Source organism: Doryrhamphus excisus, chromosome 10 (genome assembly GCF_030265055.1).
Source record: "Doryrhamphus excisus isolate RoL2022-K1 chromosome 10, RoL_Dexc_1.0, whole genome shotgun sequence".
Lineage (NCBI taxonomy): Eukaryota > Metazoa > Chordata > Actinopteri > Syngnathiformes > Syngnathidae > Doryrhamphus > Doryrhamphus excisus.
In genome coordinates this window covers 17329820-17348189 of record NC_080475.1, presented here as the reverse complement: position 1 = coordinate 17348189, position 18370 = coordinate 17329820, and the positions used below count along the sequence as shown (strand labels likewise).

Here is an 18370-nt window from a genome sequence, read left to right as displayed (position 1 = left end):
TCCTGTTTATAAAGCAGCATTGACTGGGCCGCTTCGTGGACCTTGACACCCCCTGCTCTACATGTATTTATAACAAATATAACGCAACAGTGCTATATGAGATAATCTGTATCACTCCGCCCAATTTTAGCGTAGTAAACCACGTGACAGCAAGTAGAACCAAAATGGCCGCTGTTGTATTTTAACGTGTAATAGCTAGCTACTTTTTCTTTTTGTTTCACTCTTGAGAGAAAACAAGCCAACGAGAGACTTTTTGGACTCGCCGTATGTCACCACCCGGCATGCAGTAGTGTTGTCGTTTTTACCTTCCTGACAATCAACACTGACACATTTTAGTTGAATGATTTAGACTATGCATATTTAGTTGGAATAGAGGCTAGCTAGCAGGCTCTGGCTGGCACATAGTGGAATAGTTGAAACTGAGATAGCTTGTTAACTTCAGCTGCGATGGAGGAGTTGAGCGCAGATGAGGTAAGGCTGAATGAAAACAAAACACAATCGTGTTGCTGTTGAATATATCTACTCGTGCCCTTCTCTCATTCGCAAATACACATTTAAACATTGCCACATATCTTGGAGACTTCATGTCAAATGAGGTTAGCGGCTAGCTTAATGCTACTCTTAGCTAAGAGGCTAGCACAGTGAAAGCAATCTACGACAAAATCCCAAGTTCATCTCACAAGAGTGGTTACTACACATAGTCATCCATACAGACATGACTTGTATTAGGTTGTATTTACTAAAGTAAATGCAGCAGATATTTAACAGGGACAGACCGCTTCTGCCAATGCTCTATGTAGGTGTATGCCGGAGCACAGTACGATCGTAAACTAAGCAGCTAACCTCAACCTGGGCCACGATCAACATTATTTTCATGTTCAGTTACATTTCACAGAATACATTCATCAATATAATTTGCCTCTTGTTTGCCATGCATACTTTGCCACATTATGGTATTTATACTCGCTTTCGGCACGATTTCGACATCCCTCTAGTTGCTAACGTTGTTTTTCTAATCGCCATAAGACAAGCTCCCAAGGCGACTCAGCATAAAAACACACCGTAGCATTGGCTTTCTCTTTTTTGGAAACATAGATCTGGTCAAATAATGTTTATTTTGTCACATGCATGGTTTTAGCTGGTCTTTCCTTTCCAAGATGCTATTACTCTCAAGATAAAAAGTGATTTTTGCCATAATGGCAGTGCCTGTTTGTGTCTAATTAGTTGTCTTGTTTGGTCCTAATTAGTTATTTTATCATGAGGCAAATTTGTCAAACGTGTAAAAAAAATCATGCTGTAGTGTTTATATTATGATTGAGTATATCAATAACCATATAAGCTTTGCAATTCTGATTTTATGTTTCCATTAAATGTATACACCTTAACAGTTGGAGTATTTTTTTTTAAAGTAACGCGTGTAAAGTAATGTGTTGTTTTGACTGTTCTCTCAAGATTCGCAGAAGACGATTGGCACGGCTGGCAGGGGGACAGTCTTCACAGCCTAACACCCCTCTCAGCACCCCCCTGACATCCCCACAGAGAGAAACTCCACCGGGACCCCTCCCTGGACCCTCAGGTGCACTGTCTCAGCCCCTCCCACCAGCTGCCTCTCAATCATTAGGGCTCAATACACACAGCGGTACCCCGGCCACATCGCCAATTGGCACCACGGGTAAGAAATACCTGACACTGGTACTGTGATGTGCCATTACGATGCTTCATGTAACATATAACACATACTGTTTTAGAACAGGCGTTGTTGTTCATGCATTAGTTTGTCTTGGGACAACCAAGTGGGGTCTTTATTTGTACAATGCAACCCTTTTAAGTGAACCCTGTTTGTTGACAACCCATCTACGTCTACCAACGCACCCAGTCATAGTCTTCCGTGTTCTTCTCATGACCTACAATTTAAACTGACGCCAACGTAGGTGGTCAACCACTGAAATTTGAGCTCAAGGGAGACATCTCTATGAAAAAAACAGTCAGTTTGAGTATTGTTAACATCATAATCTTTGTTCATATATTTTTGAAAAAGCTTATGACTTATGTAAAAATCAATGAAAACAAATGAAGAAGGGTGGGAGGATCAACAGAAAAGGAACTGCCACTTACCTTCAAAGCTTCGGCGTAAGACCAAAGGGCCTTTCTTCTTTGGTGGGAGACTTCTCAGCTGTTTTTTCTGCAACCAACAAAATCACCCATTTAATTTATGCACAGCTGGAGGAAATTTTTTTCAATAAACTGCCATAGTTTCCAAATTCCTTTTATTAGTGCTTATTCTCATGTCTGTGGTGAAAGCAGGACGTATATAGTGTATGCAAGCAATGGCTATTCGACCACCGCTGATGTTGATGAAGTCAGCTCATTCGTTGATGTTGACTTAAATGGGTTCCATTCATTCATTGCTTGTCCTTATGAGGGTCGCGGGGGTGCTGGAGCCTATCCCAGCTATCTTCGGGCGAGAGACGAGGTACACCCTGGACTGGTGGCCAGCCCAATCACAGGGCACATATAGACAAACAACCATTCCCACCCACATTCATACCTATGGACAATTTGGAGTCGCCAATTAACCTAGCATGTTTTTGGAATGTGGGAGGAAACCGGAGTACCCGGAGAAAACCCACGCATGCACGGGGAGAACATGCAAACTCCGCACAGAGATGCCCGCGAGTGGAATCGAACTCTGGTGTCCTTGCTGTGTTGACTTCACACTAACCACTCCGTCACCGTGCAGCCTACACAGGTTCCACTGTAAATGTAATTGCATCTGGTTAGGCCCTCTTGTATCTGTCCAATCAGAGTTGATGTGTTTTTTGTTTACCCAGATGTGCCACTGCATATTGTTCTTTATACAGTTTCTTTACCCCAGAATAGGTCAGTTGTATTGAATTGGCTCAAATACAAAGCGTGCATATTTACAATATTTCAGTATAAACACTGGAACTAATGTGGGGCATCCCAAGTCTGACCGACATGTTTCCTCCGTGTGTCTTGGGTCTGCTCACTTTTTTTTTTGCCTTTTGCTAGGTGTGGCTTTTGGCGGTCAAAGTAGTGAGGGTGTGAGCTCCCTGTCCAGCTCCCCCTCCAACAGCCTTGAGACTCAGTCCCAGAGTTTGTCCCGATCACAGAGTATGGACATCGACACCGCCTCTTGCGAAAAGAGGTAATTGTTTAGCATGATATGTTTGCAAGGTCTGTGTGCAGGTGAAATAAAGGTGCCAAACATTGCACTTGTTTTGTTCCAGTATGTCCCAAGTGGATGTGGACTCAGGGATAGAGAACATGGAGGTGGACGACAGCGACCGCCGGGAGAAGAGAAACCTGACCGATAAAGTAAATAGGCAAAATCCCTTTTCTTGCTAGGGTTTTTAAATATACTACTACAGTTGGATAGAAGTGTGTTTGTCTAAAGATGAATTCATGAGCTGTGGTTCAGGTAGGTAGTGAAAGGTCAAGTTTGTTTATAAATGAAATCTTTTGCATCCTACTTGCTCAAAATATGATTCCTTCCTTACCTTATTAACACAGGTAAATTCCATTGAGTTTTATCCTGGGTGGGGGACAATACATCATGATTAGCCAGCGTCCTACTTAATGTGTCCAAATACAGAATGTTCTGTAGTGTGCTCTAACCTGCTGCTGTATCTGCTACCCTAGGAAACATCTGCAAACTCGGATGTTTCCGAAGACCAGGCTCTGCAGCTTGTTTGTAAGATCCTCCGTGTATCATGGAAGGAGCAGCATAGAGATGTCATTTTCCTGCCTTCACTGGCAGCCGAATTTCAGCACAACCCTAAAGTTGGTATGTCAGTGACAACGTGTTTTTTTTTTAACGGGAGTTTTGTTTCCATCCTCATTTTGGTTCATTCTGTCTGCTGCAGTATACTCTGATTTCAAAGACCTGATCAGCCAGATCCTGATGGAGGTCCTCATGATGTCCACCCAGTCACCTGTCCACAACCCCTTTGCCAGCTTGACCGCCACTTCTCAGCCAATTGCAGCAGTCAAATCTCCTGACCGCCACCTGACACTGGTGCAGCCCTCCAGCCAAGGCAGCAGCCCCATGGGCCCTGGAGCAGGGTCCTTTGGAGCCAGTTCTCTGTCAAGGCAAGTGATGAGACTCAATATCTCTTACACTGGTCATCATGTGAAAGGTATTCTTCTCCCAATTGTTGTCATTGATTTGTAATTACCAGGTTTGGCTTTTTTTAAGCTTTACTGTGCAAATCATGATGTCATCAATATCATCCACAGCCTGTATGGGTGTGTTAGCCCTTATCCAATGTCTCTGGATGCAACCGAGAGGAGCGCTTCAAATATCCCCTCCCCCACCACTGCCTCTGCACGTTCTACACCCTCAACACCTTCTACGCCACAATTTACTGTTCCACTCAGCCCACCCACCACTACTCCTGTTGCTCTCCCTAGACAGTCCCTCAACCCTCCATCTGCGCCCATGCCCATCTCCCAGCGCTATCGGCCTTACTCTGTTGCATCTCCCTGGGGGGCTCCTTCCCCATCCAGCCCAGGTCAAAGATCATTTAGCTTTTTTGCGCCCTCTCTGAGCCCAAGTGGTCCCACTGTGCCTCCTAATACACCAGTCCCTTTGCCAACACCTACCACCCATTCCCTCTCCTTGAGTTCAGCCATGGCTCAGAGCCAGACCTGGTCCACACCGCCCTCCATGGTACCCCCTTCTCCCAGAACAACAGCCCGACAGGCCACCTTTGCTGCCAGGATCCCACCTTCTAGGTATCTCCTCTACCATTTGTATGTCAGTGTGTGGTGCACACGCAAGGCATTCTACCTGAATATTAACCTGTTCTGACTCACTAAACGTCAGGTTGAACATGGACAAAAGGGCAGAATATAAAAAGTTTTTAATCCTTCAGCTAAACATGCATTCTAGGCTCAACACATAACAAACAGACACACACAGATAACTTGTTCCTCAAGCAGCTCTGAACTTGCTGCTAGCCTGATGGTAACTCAAGCAAGTTTTTAGTGATAAATAAAAATTCTAACCAATTTTGCTATAGTAGCGTCCCCTTATGTTACCATTCCAAATGTGTTCTTCACTTTATATCATCTTCTGCATCTTGCTTGCCCCCTGTTTCTTTTTCTCCCCTTGCAGTCTTGACCTCACTCCCGTTTTTTTTTCTCCCCCTTGTCACGTTAGCCCCTTATCCCTCCTGTTGTTTGCCCTCTCTGACATATCTCAGGACAGCGACGATGAAGCGTCTGAGGAGGAGGAAGATTTTGCACAAGTTCAGTTTGGGTCCAGGTACACCGCTGCACGGTGTGTGTGTTTGCGTGTGCGTGCTTGCTCAGCAATGGCCTGCTGCATGCACCGGTGGGCTTTGCCACTAACGGAGCACAAACACACTGTGGCAGACTGGTGAAAGATTAACAAATGCAACTATACAAGAATGCTTTATTTGTATATACTGTAGGTTTTAGTATTCATATTTAGTATTATGTCTTTTCCACTTGTATAATCGAGTCATTCTGATAGTGTACATGTATTGGCCTCACATACATTTCACTTTCATATGAACTAGAAAATATGCTTACACTTAAGGGTATTTAATCTACTTAATCTACATCATAATGCAGTACATACAATATTATCAACTAAGGCCTTCTATGTTTATGCATTTAAAAATAGTGGATGGTTGCTGCTGCTGAGTGAAATTGTATCACACACCGTTTGCTGCTGCTGTAGAGAGTTCTAAGTTCAGGAACTCCTACAAGGACAGCTGGTCCAGATAGCCTTCACATTACATGATCTAACATGAAAAGTGTTAAGCCTTGATGTAATCCATTGTATGACTATGCAGTGCTGTTGAGTAACAAAATCTCCCTTCTGATGTTTTTATTCTACTGTGAAGACGCTCACATCCAGGTTGGGATACAGTGGCTGACCACTAATTACAAGGACAATCCTCATGCCAAATTAAAAACTGTGCAACTATCATATTAGTAACAGTGTTTCCTATTTGAAGAGCAACTTGCTGTATTGCTGCCACTAATGCCTCAAGTTAATTTCTTTCAGGACCCGTAAAAGAGAGCCGTTGCTAATTTGAAGCTAACAATGCGTCTCAAACTCTGCAGCTGTTCTCTCATTTTCTTCCTTGTTTGTGTTTTAGCATTGGGGCATGTGGAGGGGTGGCGTCTTGTGATTCGGCCGGCGACTGCTTCACCATTGAAGCGTGCAAAGAGACGGAGATGCTGAACTACCTCATTGAGCGCTTTGAGAGTGTTGGCATGGAGGAGAGGAAAGCTCCCAAGGTATGAGTATTACAACCTGAAAGCATGTCTGTACTGCCGTTCAAAACAGTAGATCGTCCGCACAGTCTTGATTCAGCATTCACGGCCCCCACAAATTGAAGGTTTGGTCCAAAATATTTTTTTCTTCCAAAATAGGCACTTTTCATTCACCCTAAGTTGGTAGTAATATATAAATATGTGATAATACAGGTCAAATGTAAAGCATTCATGTGCCACTGTTACAATGTTTACATGTTTATGTACGTCTGGATGCATTGCTGAACTCTTTTCTTTTTGCTTTTTCCCCTCAGATGTGTAACCAACCTAATGTCAGCCAGCTTCTTAGCAACATTCGCTCTCAGTGTATCTCTCACGTTGCCCTGGTCCTTCAAGGTTCCCTGACCCAACCTCGGTACGTTGGCCTGGATCGTTTTATATCGCCATGCAACATCATCTGACTTAGTTATTATTTATAGGAAGTATTGGTAGTTGTGGTAGTAGTCATAGTTGCTGGCGCTGTCTTCAACTAGGGGTGTCATAGTCGAATTGGATTGATTAGATTCATAGTCGACTGATGTCAAATTATATTTTTTCAAATTTTTACAAATCTGTTTCCACCATCAAGAGGGGCTAAAAACACAAAACCAAATAAAGATGGTCAATTTAAGGAAAGTGAGACAAACAAAACCGAAACATGCTCACTGTCGGCACACATCAGAGAAGTGCACATACAATCGGAACAAGATGGCTTGAAACAACAACTGGCCAAAACTTAGCAATCTAATTTCTTACCTTAAAGGGGACTTTTTATGCTGATTTTCAGCCCTTTGTATTCAGTTGTGGACACCTACTTATTATAAACGAGCATCCGGCTCATGGCTGCAACACCATTTATATATTTTTTTGTCTGTGTTTGCAACATACAGGAGCCCTCTGCAGCATTCTCTGCTGGTACCTTATATGCTGTGCCGGAACCTTCCATATGGCTTCATCCAGGAACTGGTGCGCATTACCCACCAGGAGGAAGAAGTATTCAGACAGGTGTGCAGCACATTTGCAAGTCCTCAATACATATTCATTGTTCATCGAGCATGGACTCTTTGTCAGCATGCGGTGTGACATTAAAAAGATATAAAGAAACGGCTCATATTATAAGTTTAGGATCTCCTGCCGTCTGAGTCAAATGATTAAAAATGACCTTGATGATTATTACTACAATATATTTCCAGATCTTCATTCCTATCCTTCATGGGCTGGCTCTAGCAGTAAAAGAATGTTCCTTCGACAGCGACAACTTTAAATACCCCCTCATGGTAAGAAGGTGGTGCCTTAGTTCTATCTATAGTACAATGTAAAGATCGGAATTAAGATTACCGTGCAGGTAGTCCAGATGGGATCGATGTTATGTTGGCAGCTAGTCAGTGTGTCTAATAGCTTGTAAGTTCTAGATGTTTATGCCAATTTGTGACTCTCAGATGGTTAAGCACTGTATATAATATTCTCATAATGCTGCTCCTTTACTCTGGTTTGCATACCTTTTACCTGAAATGTAATATATCTGAGCATGTTACCCTCTATTCTGTCATCGAACTAGACCATCACAGTCCTTGTCTTTCATTCCAAAATATTGGCATAAAGAAAACCAGGAAGTTAAGGTCAACTAGTGATTTCTATAATGTTTCTTTTGTTTGTGCAGGCATTAGCCGAGCTGTGTGAAATCAAGTTTGGAAAGACTCACCCTATGTGCAGTTTGGTAAGTGCACAGCTAACTGGTGCATCATTATGTCCTTGTGGCCAGACTGCTCTGTTCGGCCTTGTATCTGTAAGGTCAATGGGTTCCCATCAAATGTTTCCTTGAGACTTGAGTGGCAAGACAAATCTGGATGACTTCTTGTTGTTTGTGACTTCTAACTCCATAGTTAGTTTAAAAACACACAGGAGTTCAAGGGAGTTCATCTCCCTGGTTACCACTAGACTTATTTTCATGTAAAGGGATAGTTGGGATTTTTGACATGAAGGTGTATGACACCCCCATAAGCAGTGAAGTTTGTCAACAGCCACTCACTCCCCACTTGGTGTACTGAGCCCAGTTCAGGTGGGATTTGGGTAGTTCCAGCCAGTTGTTGGGGACAGTTAAGTAAATATGATCAGGAAGAAGTAAAATTGAAACACTTATATGCCAGGACAGCGCTACCACTGTTGCTCCAAAGCCGTATAGCCAACTCCCAATATCGGGCCGAGACATCCTTTATAGAATATATGTAATGTTTAAAAAATACGCTTGAAAATGATGGTGGCTTCTCTCCATAGGTAACATCACTTCCTCTTTGGTGTCCCAAACCTCTGAGCCCAGGATGTGGCAGGGAGATCCAGAGACTGTCCTACCTTGGTGCCTTCTTCAGCCTCTCTGTATTTGCTGAGGATGATGTAAGTACATAGCTTAAGTTGACTTTCTTTCAATTTCCATTTCTATTTGTAAATGAATTGCTTTGTACTACTAATACCAGATAATATATCAAGCACAAAATGCATTTACTTAACATCTCATTCATCCTTTCAATGTCCTTTAGACCAAAGTAGGAGACAAATATTTCTCTGGTCCAGCTATCACCATGGAGAACACAAGAGTTGTCAGCCAGTCTTTGCAGCACTACCTGGAGTCAGCAAGAGTAAGTTTCCCAGTTTGCCTGGCTGTGTTTGCATTCTGCATACATGACTCCTTGAAATGCAATGTGTAATGCAATGTGTTGAATTGTGTATCTTTTAGGGTGATCTCTTTAAAGTTCTTCACAACATCCTACTCAATGGAGAGACGCGTGATTTAGCCCTTAGTTTCATGGCAGCTTTAGTCAACTACAATGTGAAGAAAGCTCAAATGCAGGTGGGTTTTAGAACATTCTAATAAGTGACTGTATAGTTAGCATTAGTTCATTAAGGAGACCTGCACGTACGAATTAGCTAGATTGTTTTATCCCTCTCTTTGGACAGTGTCGTACAGTTGTTAGTTTAACAAGACTGTGGTGCCTTGGTTAGCGTCATTAATCCCTTCCAGACGAGCTGACTTTATTTTATTTTATTTTTCACTGTTATTGCACTGAAGTGGCACAAAAAATCTCTTCCGAGAGATCTGTTAAATGCCTTCTTAGCATGCACATTTCTCATTCTAAACGGGGAAACGAACATGATGTTTTGTTTTGTCCTTTTCAGCTGTGTAGAACTGCATCATATGAGGGGTGTTTCTAATATTTAGGTTACCTTAAATGCAAATTTTGCTGCATGTCAGCCCAGTGGGTAGCGTGCAGGCCACACAGCTCAGGAGACCTGAGTTCGATTCCACTCTCGGCCATCTCTGTGTGGAGTTTGCATGTTCTCCCTGTGCATGCGTGGCTTTTCTCCGGGGACTCCGGTTTCCTCCCACATTCCAAAATCATGGATGCTAGGTTAATTGGCAAGTGTGGTGTGAATAGTTGTTTGTCTATATATGCCCTGTGATTGGCTGGCAACCAGTCCAGGGTGTAGATCAGGGTGGGATAGGCTCCAGCACCCCCGCGACCCTGGTGAGGATAAGCGGTACAAAATGAATACATGTAAATTGAAATTAGCTCTGAAATGATTCTTGTGTCTTCCAGACTGATGACAAGCTGGTGTCAACAGACGGCTTCATGCTCAACTTCCTGTGGGTGCTGCAGCAGCTGAGCATGAAGATCAAGTTGGAGACTGTGGACCCCTTCTACATTTTTCACCCCCGTTGCCGCCTTGTCGTCAGCACAGAGGAGACTCGTCTGAAGGCCACCATGGAAGAGCTTAAGAGCTGGCTGTCTGAGCTCCGTGAGTGAGCGTGTTTGGAAGTGGTTTGGATCACGAGGAGCATAGCTAATGACTACATTTGTCACAAATCTGTACTGATATATTGATCCCCATTGCATCTTTTTCTGGATACGATAAGGTAGGATGCAGTCAAACGGATAATTTTTTTTGTTATGGACAGATGAAGATGCCACCAAATTCTCTGAGCCCAAGTTTCCCACTGAATGTTTCTTCTTGACCCTGCACACCCACCATTTGTCCATTTTGCCTGGCTGTAGGCGCTACATCCGCAGGTTGCGGGCCATTCGTGAACTGAACAGGTATACACAAAAAATGCATAGAATATGCCTGTGAGTCATCTTAGTGTCTTTTTCTGATCTTTTCATCGTGTTTTTCATTGTACCCGATTAGGACTGTAGAGGAGTTGAAAAACAGTGAAAACCAATGGAAAGATTCACCACTGGCCAGTCGACACAGAGAGATGCTTAAGCGATGCAAAACCCAACTCAAGGTTTGTACTTTGATATGCACAGACTCTGTCTGTGCAGGTACAGACGGTCTCCCTTAAAGCATCCAGTAGGTGGATAGTAGAGAAGCCCTCTCTCTCCCTAAATGCTGGAACACACGTTTAACACACAAATCACCCTGATGACATGCGTCTTTTCCCTGTCAGAAACTGGTTCGGGCCAAAGCGTGCGCTGATGTAGGCCTTCTGGATGAGAACCTGCTGCGCAGATCTCTCCAGTTCTATAGCACTGTCATTCAGCTCATTCTTCGTACGGTGGACCCTGCTTATCCCAGGTGAATCACATCATACTCTTTTACTTTTTGTATTGTTTTCTGCTAGTTGGTTCATGCTATGTTGCATGTTCATGTCTAACTGGTAGTATTAAACTGTGATAAAGAACTTTGTTTATTTCTTCGCAGCATCACGTTGCCATTGAACTCCGAGATTCCCAAAAGCTTTGCTGCTCTCCCAGAATTCTACATTGAAGATGTGGCTGAGTTTTTGCTTTTTGTTGTTCAGTGCGTTCTCACTTTTGTCCTTTTACCCTTTTTTCTAATTAAGAACATCATACTGAGTTATACAGTACTTAATTCTGTTACGGAGTTTGCACCGACAACTAGCCAGCTTGCATAAATGCGGTGCTCTGTTTACTCCTAATAACATTGTTAGGCTCATGCCGGGAGAAGCTTTTCATTCTCCTTGTACTCTCTTGCAGGTATGCTCCCCAGGTTTTATATGAGCCTTGTGTTCAAGACATCGTCACCTTTTTGGTAGTGTTCATCTGCAGTCAGAACTACATCAGGAATCCATACCTTATTGCCAAGCTGGTCGAAGTTTTGTTTGTCACCAACCCTGCCGTGCAACCTCGCACTCAGCGCTTCTCTGAGATGATGGAGAACCACCCCTTGTCCATCAAACAGTTGGTGCCTGCCCTTATGAAGTTCTACACTGGTGAGTTCTTCTTTAATGTTTTATAGTGAGTGGCAATACATTTCTCCCATCATGGATGCACACAAATGCCAGCGTTTGACTGCTCTTTCATTGTCTTCTGTGGCTAGATGTTGAGCATACGGGTGCCACCAGCGAATTCTACGATAAGTTCACAATAAGGTATCATATCAGCACCATCTTTAAGAGTCTGTGGCAAAACATCGCCCACCACGGCACATTCATGGAGGAGTTCAAGTAAGTGCAATGACAAGACAGTTTTGAGTACGCTAATAAAATGACACGAGGATTCTAGCTTGACTTGTCTTTTCATGTTGATTTGCCTTTAGCTCCGGCAAACAGTTTGTCCGCTACATCAACATGTTGATCAATGACACAACCTTCCTCTTGGATGAGAGCCTCGAGTCTCTGAAGCGCATCCATGAGATTCAAGAGGAGATGAAGAATAAGGAGCAGTGGGATCAGCTCCCCAGGGTTTGTACTCAGACTTAGCACTGCCTGGGAGAAGAGCCCGACCAAGATGCTGGCCCATACATAGCTTTATTTCTTTATATTTCGTTTGCAAACTGCTGACTACACTTACAGACAGACCGACAGAATACTTTATGAATTCTGTCTTAGATTTTTTGAAATACAAACAAAAACCCAAATTGGACCTCCTGCACCCGTAAACGATGCGTCAGCTTTTCCATTATGAAGATTTCATCTACTGTTGCAGTCCATTGATCCAGTTTTTAATACATGGAGTGCACCATTATTATTATTGTTGTTATTGTTATACATATTTTCCAATTGCAGGCTGTATGAACTTGGATGCTTACTGGATTTAAGTCTTGTGTTGTCTATTTGAATAATGAGGGAGGGTGTGACTTAAGGAAGTTACCACCCTATATAGGGGGTGCACATACATTTTCAGCATGGGAGTTAAAAATGACCAAATGAAAATTATCTGTCTGTATGTGTCAAGGCAACATATTTGAAAAGGTTTTAGCAGTGGGCACATTTTCTCATGATGAAATAACAGTTTAACAAACAAACACACACCTATATGGTGGAGTTCAGACCATCAAACAAATTATGTTTTTGTACATAACTAGCCGCTACAAGGGAAACCTAGGAATCTTATGGCTGATTTAAGTTATACATCAAGATGACATTTGTATTACTGAGCGCTGCGAGACACACCGTCTGCCGCTACTTACTTTTTACCACTCAGTAGCAACAGCAAATCAGGAGAGGAGCTTAAACATGACATCTACAAAGTGATGCTTGTAATGTGAGTTGTATATGTGATCGATCCACACTACCTTGTCAATCACAATAGACGTAATGGCTACCTCTGCCTGATAACAAGGTGTGCATAATTATGAAGCGCTTCTTTACCTCAAAGAGATTCGACTGACTCCGTAGGCAGAATAAAACCATGAAAATAATGTCTGTTTACCTCATCTGATTCAGGAACAGCAGCAGAGCCGGCAGTCCCAGCTCACTCAGGATGAGCGCGTGTCTCGCTCCTATCTGGCCCTGGCCACAGAGACGGTTGAAATGTTTCACATCCTCACCAAGCAGGTCCAAAAACCTTTCCTCAGGCCGGTCAGTATTACTGCATTTACAAAGGCAGATTGAACAATCGACATAATGGAGATATCTGTGAAAGTTAGCCGGAAAAGGACACTTGGTCATCTGGACACTCTCAACTTGATGAGCTATTCTGAAAAGTGGCGTCACCTTCTTGCAGGAGCTGGGCCCACGTTTAGCCGCCATGTTGAACTTTAACCTCCAGCAGCTCTGTGGGCCCAAGTGTCGGGACCTGAAGGTGGAGAATCCTGAGAAGTATGGTTTTGAACCCAAGAAGCTCTTAGACCAGCTGACCGACATCTACTTGCAGCTGGACTGTGCCCGCTTTGCTAAGGCAATAGCAGACGACCAGGTTGGCCACTTTAAGCGTTTTAACTCTGCTTTAATATTGTACAAAGTAATCAAACTACACTAAGTATCTGACGGCAAACTGTACTATATGACTCATTTGCAGCCATTGACTCCCAAGTCCCCAACATAACAAAGGAAATGCTTTTGTGTTCTGGTCTGTCATTTTGGTTCACATGTAGCATACTGGGATTTAATTGTAGTTGCATACGAAGCAACAAAATATCAGAGGCAGAAATAAGTCAATGATACAGGGAAGACTTTCCTCATTTAATGTTCTTTTTATTTTTTCTTGCTTGTGTGTAGCGGTCATATAGTCGAGAGCTCTTTGAAGAGGTCATCTCCAAGATGAGGAAGGCTGGTATCAAGTCATCTATCGCCATTGAAAAATTCAAGCTGCTATCTGAGAAAGTGGAGGAAATAGTGGCCAAGAACTGCCAGTCAGAAATGGACTACAGTGACGCGCCTGATGAGTTCAAAGGTGTGTGAGAATGTGTGTCATGCCTGACGCCCACAGGCTTTTCAATCCAAATGTGTGTGGTATAATTTCACTGATGAGAGAGCGTGGCATCTTGGTTCCCGCACACACGATCCTCATGCCACATATTGAGGTGTTACTCGACAGTATAACATTAGCCTTTCTCCATTCATTTATTCTCAATTTCTCTTTTTTTGTTGTAAATGTAAAAAAGTATCACACTAGCAGAGGCTCTTTTCACCAACCATGAGCAAAAACACTGCAGAAACATAATAAATACAAGATTAACATCACAAAAGAGGAGATGGATACAGCGATAAACAGTTGTCACTCGCCGCACCGCCATTCCAGATTAGCAGTGTCACTACGACTGTTTTTCAAAAATAGATTTAATAAATCACAGTGGTTTGTAGTTGAACATGGCTTATTTGTCGTAATATGTCATAGTAATATGAATAGTTAAGAAAAATGTACGTATTTTTTGCCTCAACCATTTTCAAGCATAAAAATGAACAAACGTCCAAAGAAGGCATCAAGACATGATGGATGCTAAGTATGTAGCATTCTCGACTGGTCACTGGGTATCTGTGGTGTCAGTAACTCTACTAAGCATCAGACTCGACCAATGGAACAACAGGCTTTTATTGCAGGTTTGCATTATCTCACAACAGGCACAATAATAACACAATCATCCTAAAAATAAGACATGATGAATGCTAAACATTCATTGGAAAAATTTACTTTTGGACACTGGCCATCTTTTCTGCGAAATGCGGGCTTTGGCAAATGCAACACCATTGTTTAGGTGTCTATAAATTCTTTATACAAATGTAAAGGTGACTCTAGGGGTGTTATTACATGTTGAGGGGGTTCTAATAATGTTACAAACCCATATTTAGAAGGTCGTAATAGGTTTTCAATGCTCTTAATTACGGCTTGGTCTGCTCCCCAATTAACAACGATAAATGGCATTAAAAACACGCATTCAAGTTATGACTGTAGTATTCTACACTGGTCACTAGATGACACTGTTACTTAGAAAAAGCACCATATTTGATTTTGGAGACAACAGGCTTTGAGTTCATGTTTGAATAGCAGGCACAATAATAAAATATAACTAATACAGGCTACTGTTCCGGCCATAACCCATGCAAGCTAAAACTCAACTCTGAACCCCCGACATCACTTCCTGCCCCCTTTAAACCGGAACATTACAAACATGACTCACACAAGCACATTTTATTTCCAGTTAGTTTCAATGGCTTATTTTCTTCGGTCGTGTCTCCTATGTTGGGTAATATGAGTGGTGGTTTGGCCATCTGTATGAGAGCGATGAGTTGGCGTTTTCTGATTTTCCCACTCTGAAAGAAGTTAAAAAAAAAAAAGAACACTGTTTCCATGTGGATTAGAGGTTAAAATACTTTTGACCTGAAAATCCGATGTGGATAGCCCCTCCGTAGGACTAATTAAGGCATATCTTATCTTGCTTGTACTTGATTCATACATTCGCAAAGCGGTCTGTGCATGAAGGCTGCTGTTGAATACCAGACATTTGCAGGGGATTTGAAATCCCATAGATGTCATACAGACAATTTACAGAGTGAGGCTATCCTATAACCACAGACTTATTCTAATCCATAATAAGAATCGGAATGCAGCCTAAATAAAGACCTCCTTTACTTCCAGATAAGACGGTCAAACCCACCATGGTAAACAGCACAAGTGCGTCACACAACAAGTGTAGTTTCTGTGTGGTATAAAAAATCTCTCACGCTGTGGTTTTGTTTTAGTGGCCTGCTAGCTGTAACAACATGGTGACATTTCACTGTGGGACAATAGGCGGAATGCTCTTGAGGAGTCTTTGTATATTATTTGAATGTATGGTTCTCAATGTTCTAACAGACCCTTTGATGGACACGCTGATGACGGACCCTGTGATGCTGCCCTCGGGGAACATCATGGACCGATCCATCATCCTGCGCCACCTGCTCAACTCACCCACTGATCCCTTCAACCGGCAGCCTCTCACTGAGTGCATGCTGGAGTCAGGTAACCACTGGAAACAGAAACTGCACTTAAAGCACCAGCTTCAAACACTGCCCCTCACATTGACTTTCATTCCACAGTTCCTGAATTGAAGGAGAGGATCCACATGTGGATGAGAGAAAAACAGGGAGGACGACCCGTTTAAAGACTTGATGTCAGCTACATCCATAATCAAGAGATCTGGCCCATATCGCCTGAAATCTGTGTCACTGCTACAAACAATAAGCAACATTATTTTTTATTTACACTCTTTGCCCAAATGATGCTTAAAAACAACATACTAAAGTTAATATTTTTTGCTTCCTGGATTTGTGTATACTGTATATGTATATTTAAATATATACATATATTTAGGGATTATAATGCTGCAAGAATTAGTCTTCATCACAAACAGGTTTACCAGCGAAATGTGTCATTGAATATTTTCAATACTTTATGGTTCTTGTGTGTTTGTAACAATGTGTATGTGGGCTTTACTACAGACTTTCCATTCTTTTGGGATGTGGGGCTAGCAAGTGTCGGGGTTGATTGTTGGTAAAATTGCTAGCCCTAAATTGTTGTAAGCTAGACTGTGACAATGACAAACCTGAGTTGGTCCCAGATGTTTAACAGATGCACCATTTATTCTTGCTGAAGGCCAAGGATGGAGGTGGGAATGTTCTTCGAGGATGTAGCTTAACATTATACAATCTAAAACATTTTTTATTTGTGTGCAGTCGGGTGTTAAGCAGTGGTGTACCGATAGATCATTTTTAGACTTCTAATTTAGTCACATTTCCCCTCTGCTGACTTTTCAAGACTCAATTACTACGTCTTTTGGGCACATGGCTTCTATCCAGCACCGCCTGTGTGCTTGAAGAACAAATGATAACCCATCTTAACCAGGCAACTTGGTCAGAGTATGGAGGAATGTAGCATGAGGTCAAGCAACATCGGAACGACTTCATTACATCTCTAGACGGTCTCTCTCACACTGTACCTACATTGACCTTGCTGACCTTAACTGTACAGGAAATCTCTTAACTACACACCTGTTTTGGACGATAGGATTTTGAACTGAAAATAAATGATGCACATTAATTCCATGTGGTGTTGTATTTCCCCCGTATGATGTGTTCAGTTGGATATTTGAACAACATACTTTGATAATCAAACTTACACGGGCAGGCCTAAGCATTGCATATAAATACACGGTAACGGGTAAAATGTTTGTCTTTCCATCGCTCGGCAGACGAAATGCGGATGCTCTCGGCGTGCAGTCGGGGAGGGGTGGAAAGAAATCCTGCAGTGTGGCGTCACAGTGAAGAAAAAAAAATACACTCCTTCTCCGCATCTAAGCACCCCTATTGGCTAATTTCCCCCTTCGTCATTCAAAGCTCTTTTTTAATTGGCCAGATTTGCTGTCAATCAGCGCTCTCACCCGTGTGTTGACGTAATCTGTGTAAATCAAGGCAGTTTATCAATTCCCCTCTCTACTTCGCTGCGGAATAGACAGACGTCCCCTCTTGTAACTATTACGGGAAAACAAGGCTAAAAGGCCTTGGTCGCGGTTCCCCGGTGGAGGATAACGCTACGATGGGCTTTTTTCACGCAAGTGGACTTTACGACAGTTTCCCTGCTTGCGCATTCTGATAGAAAAACAACACATTTGACGCCCGCTAGCTAAACGTTACCAGTCGCCGCTGTCCGATGGTGTTGGCGCTGTTGGATTGAGCGTCTTCCAAGGTGAGCAAAGACTGATAAAGTTGGCTTTAAATCCCTCAATATCACCACTAAACTCAGCGATTATTACAGATTAATACCAGGCTCTTGTTACTCGCTTGGCAGGTGAAGCATTAGCCAGCATTAGCTAGTCTCAGACGGGCGGGTGTCATCGGACCGTTAACCGGTGTTATTATATCCATTCCAAACCCAAGGGAAACATAAACATCTTATGTGCATACGAATACATAAAAATTAGTTGTTTTTACGTTGTTTCCTCCACGGGATCAGAGTGGAATATTATTCCACAGATGCTAAAGTCTCACTCGCAAACGATGCACGGGTTAGCGTTAACAATTAATATAATCATAAACACATAATGTAACACCTATTTACAGGTGATGTAATGTATTGGCAATGTCATTTATGTGTACAGTACATATATGTAGCCGCCTATGTGAAGAGGCGGCTCGTTGGGGACAATGCGTCCGTCCTGTGTTGCTAGCAGGCAGCTTGCATCCAAGTACTAGCATTCCACAACATAGAGCAGCAGAGGATTAGCCTACTTCCCAACATCTGTTCTCTTGTTTTAACCAAGTACAAGGAATCCTTACACATGCTTTACTTTGGGAATCAAAACGGGCTGCTGCTGCCTCAATGTGGCCTGCTAGAATGTAATG

The 18370-nt window shown here is 42.6% G+C and overlaps 2 protein-coding genes and 1 long non-coding RNA gene across 29 annotated transcripts in view; 2 read left to right on the top strand and 1 right to left on the bottom strand.

Annotated features, from left to right (window-relative positions):
• Positions 1-158: 158 nt before the first annotated feature.
• Positions 159-17074, top strand: ube4b (ubiquitination factor E4B, UFD2 homolog (S. cerevisiae)). Of its 3 annotated transcripts, XM_058083449.1 has the most exons (29): positions 159-471; positions 1453-1672; positions 3034-3169; positions 3252-3339; positions 3664-3808; positions 3888-4113; positions 4261-4758; positions 5186-5290; positions 6156-6297; positions 6588-6688; positions 7203-7317; positions 7506-7589; positions 7973-8029; positions 8587-8703; positions 8847-8945; positions 9044-9157; positions 9906-10104; positions 10265-10403; positions 10495-10594; positions 10757-10884; positions 11011-11109; positions 11307-11542; positions 11650-11776; positions 11869-12013; positions 12998-13132; positions 13278-13469; positions 13772-13946; positions 15846-15992; positions 16070-17074. In XM_058083449.1, exons 1-29 carry the CDS (start codon positions 448-450, stop codon positions 16132-16134), a joined length of 4158 nt encoding a protein of 1385 aa, XP_057939432.1. In that variant the 5' UTR covers positions 159-447; the 3' UTR covers positions 16135-17074. The 3 variants fall into 3 exon arrangements, with proteins under 3 accessions (XP_057939432.1, XP_057939431.1, XP_057939430.1); XM_058083448.1 differs by lacking the exons at positions 4261-4758; positions 5186-5290 and having other exon boundaries at positions 162-471; positions 1453-1576; XM_058083447.1 differs by lacking the exons at positions 4261-4758; positions 5186-5290 and having other exon boundaries at positions 163-471.
• LOC131136528 (uncharacterized) lies at positions 2116-3769 on the bottom strand. The gene is made up of 3 exons (XR_009131751.1): positions 3640-3769; positions 3522-3556; positions 2116-2182 (listed from the first exon to the last, which is right to left on the bottom strand). It is a non-coding gene; the product is annotated as an uncharacterized LOC131136528 (long non-coding RNA).
• A 349-nt stretch (positions 17075-17423) lies between the features above and the next one.
• The window catches only part of kif1b (kinesin family member 1B), a 49938-nt gene continuing 48991 nt past the window's right edge, over positions 17424-18370 (top strand). For all 25 annotated transcript variants that reach the window (XM_058083186.1, XM_058083190.1, XM_058083187.1 and 22 more), the window contains exon 1: positions 17424-17714. The gene's annotated coding sequence lies outside the window, so the exon portion shown is untranslated. The remainder of the gene's footprint in view (positions 17715-18370) is intronic.

Excerpts from the sequence above, each read along its gene's own strand:
- ube4b (XM_058083449.1), top strand. The coding sequence starts at position 448 with ATGGAGGAGTTGAGCGCAGATGAG. Across the intron at positions 1,673-3,033 it reads ATCGCCAATTGGCACCACGG|GTGTGGCTTTTGGCGGTCAA; the intron begins GTAAGAAATACC and ends GCCTTTTGCTAG. Across the intron at positions 6,689-7,202 it reads GGTTCCCTGACCCAACCTCG|GAGCCCTCTGCAGCATTCTC; the intron begins GTACGTTGGCCT and ends TGCAACATACAG.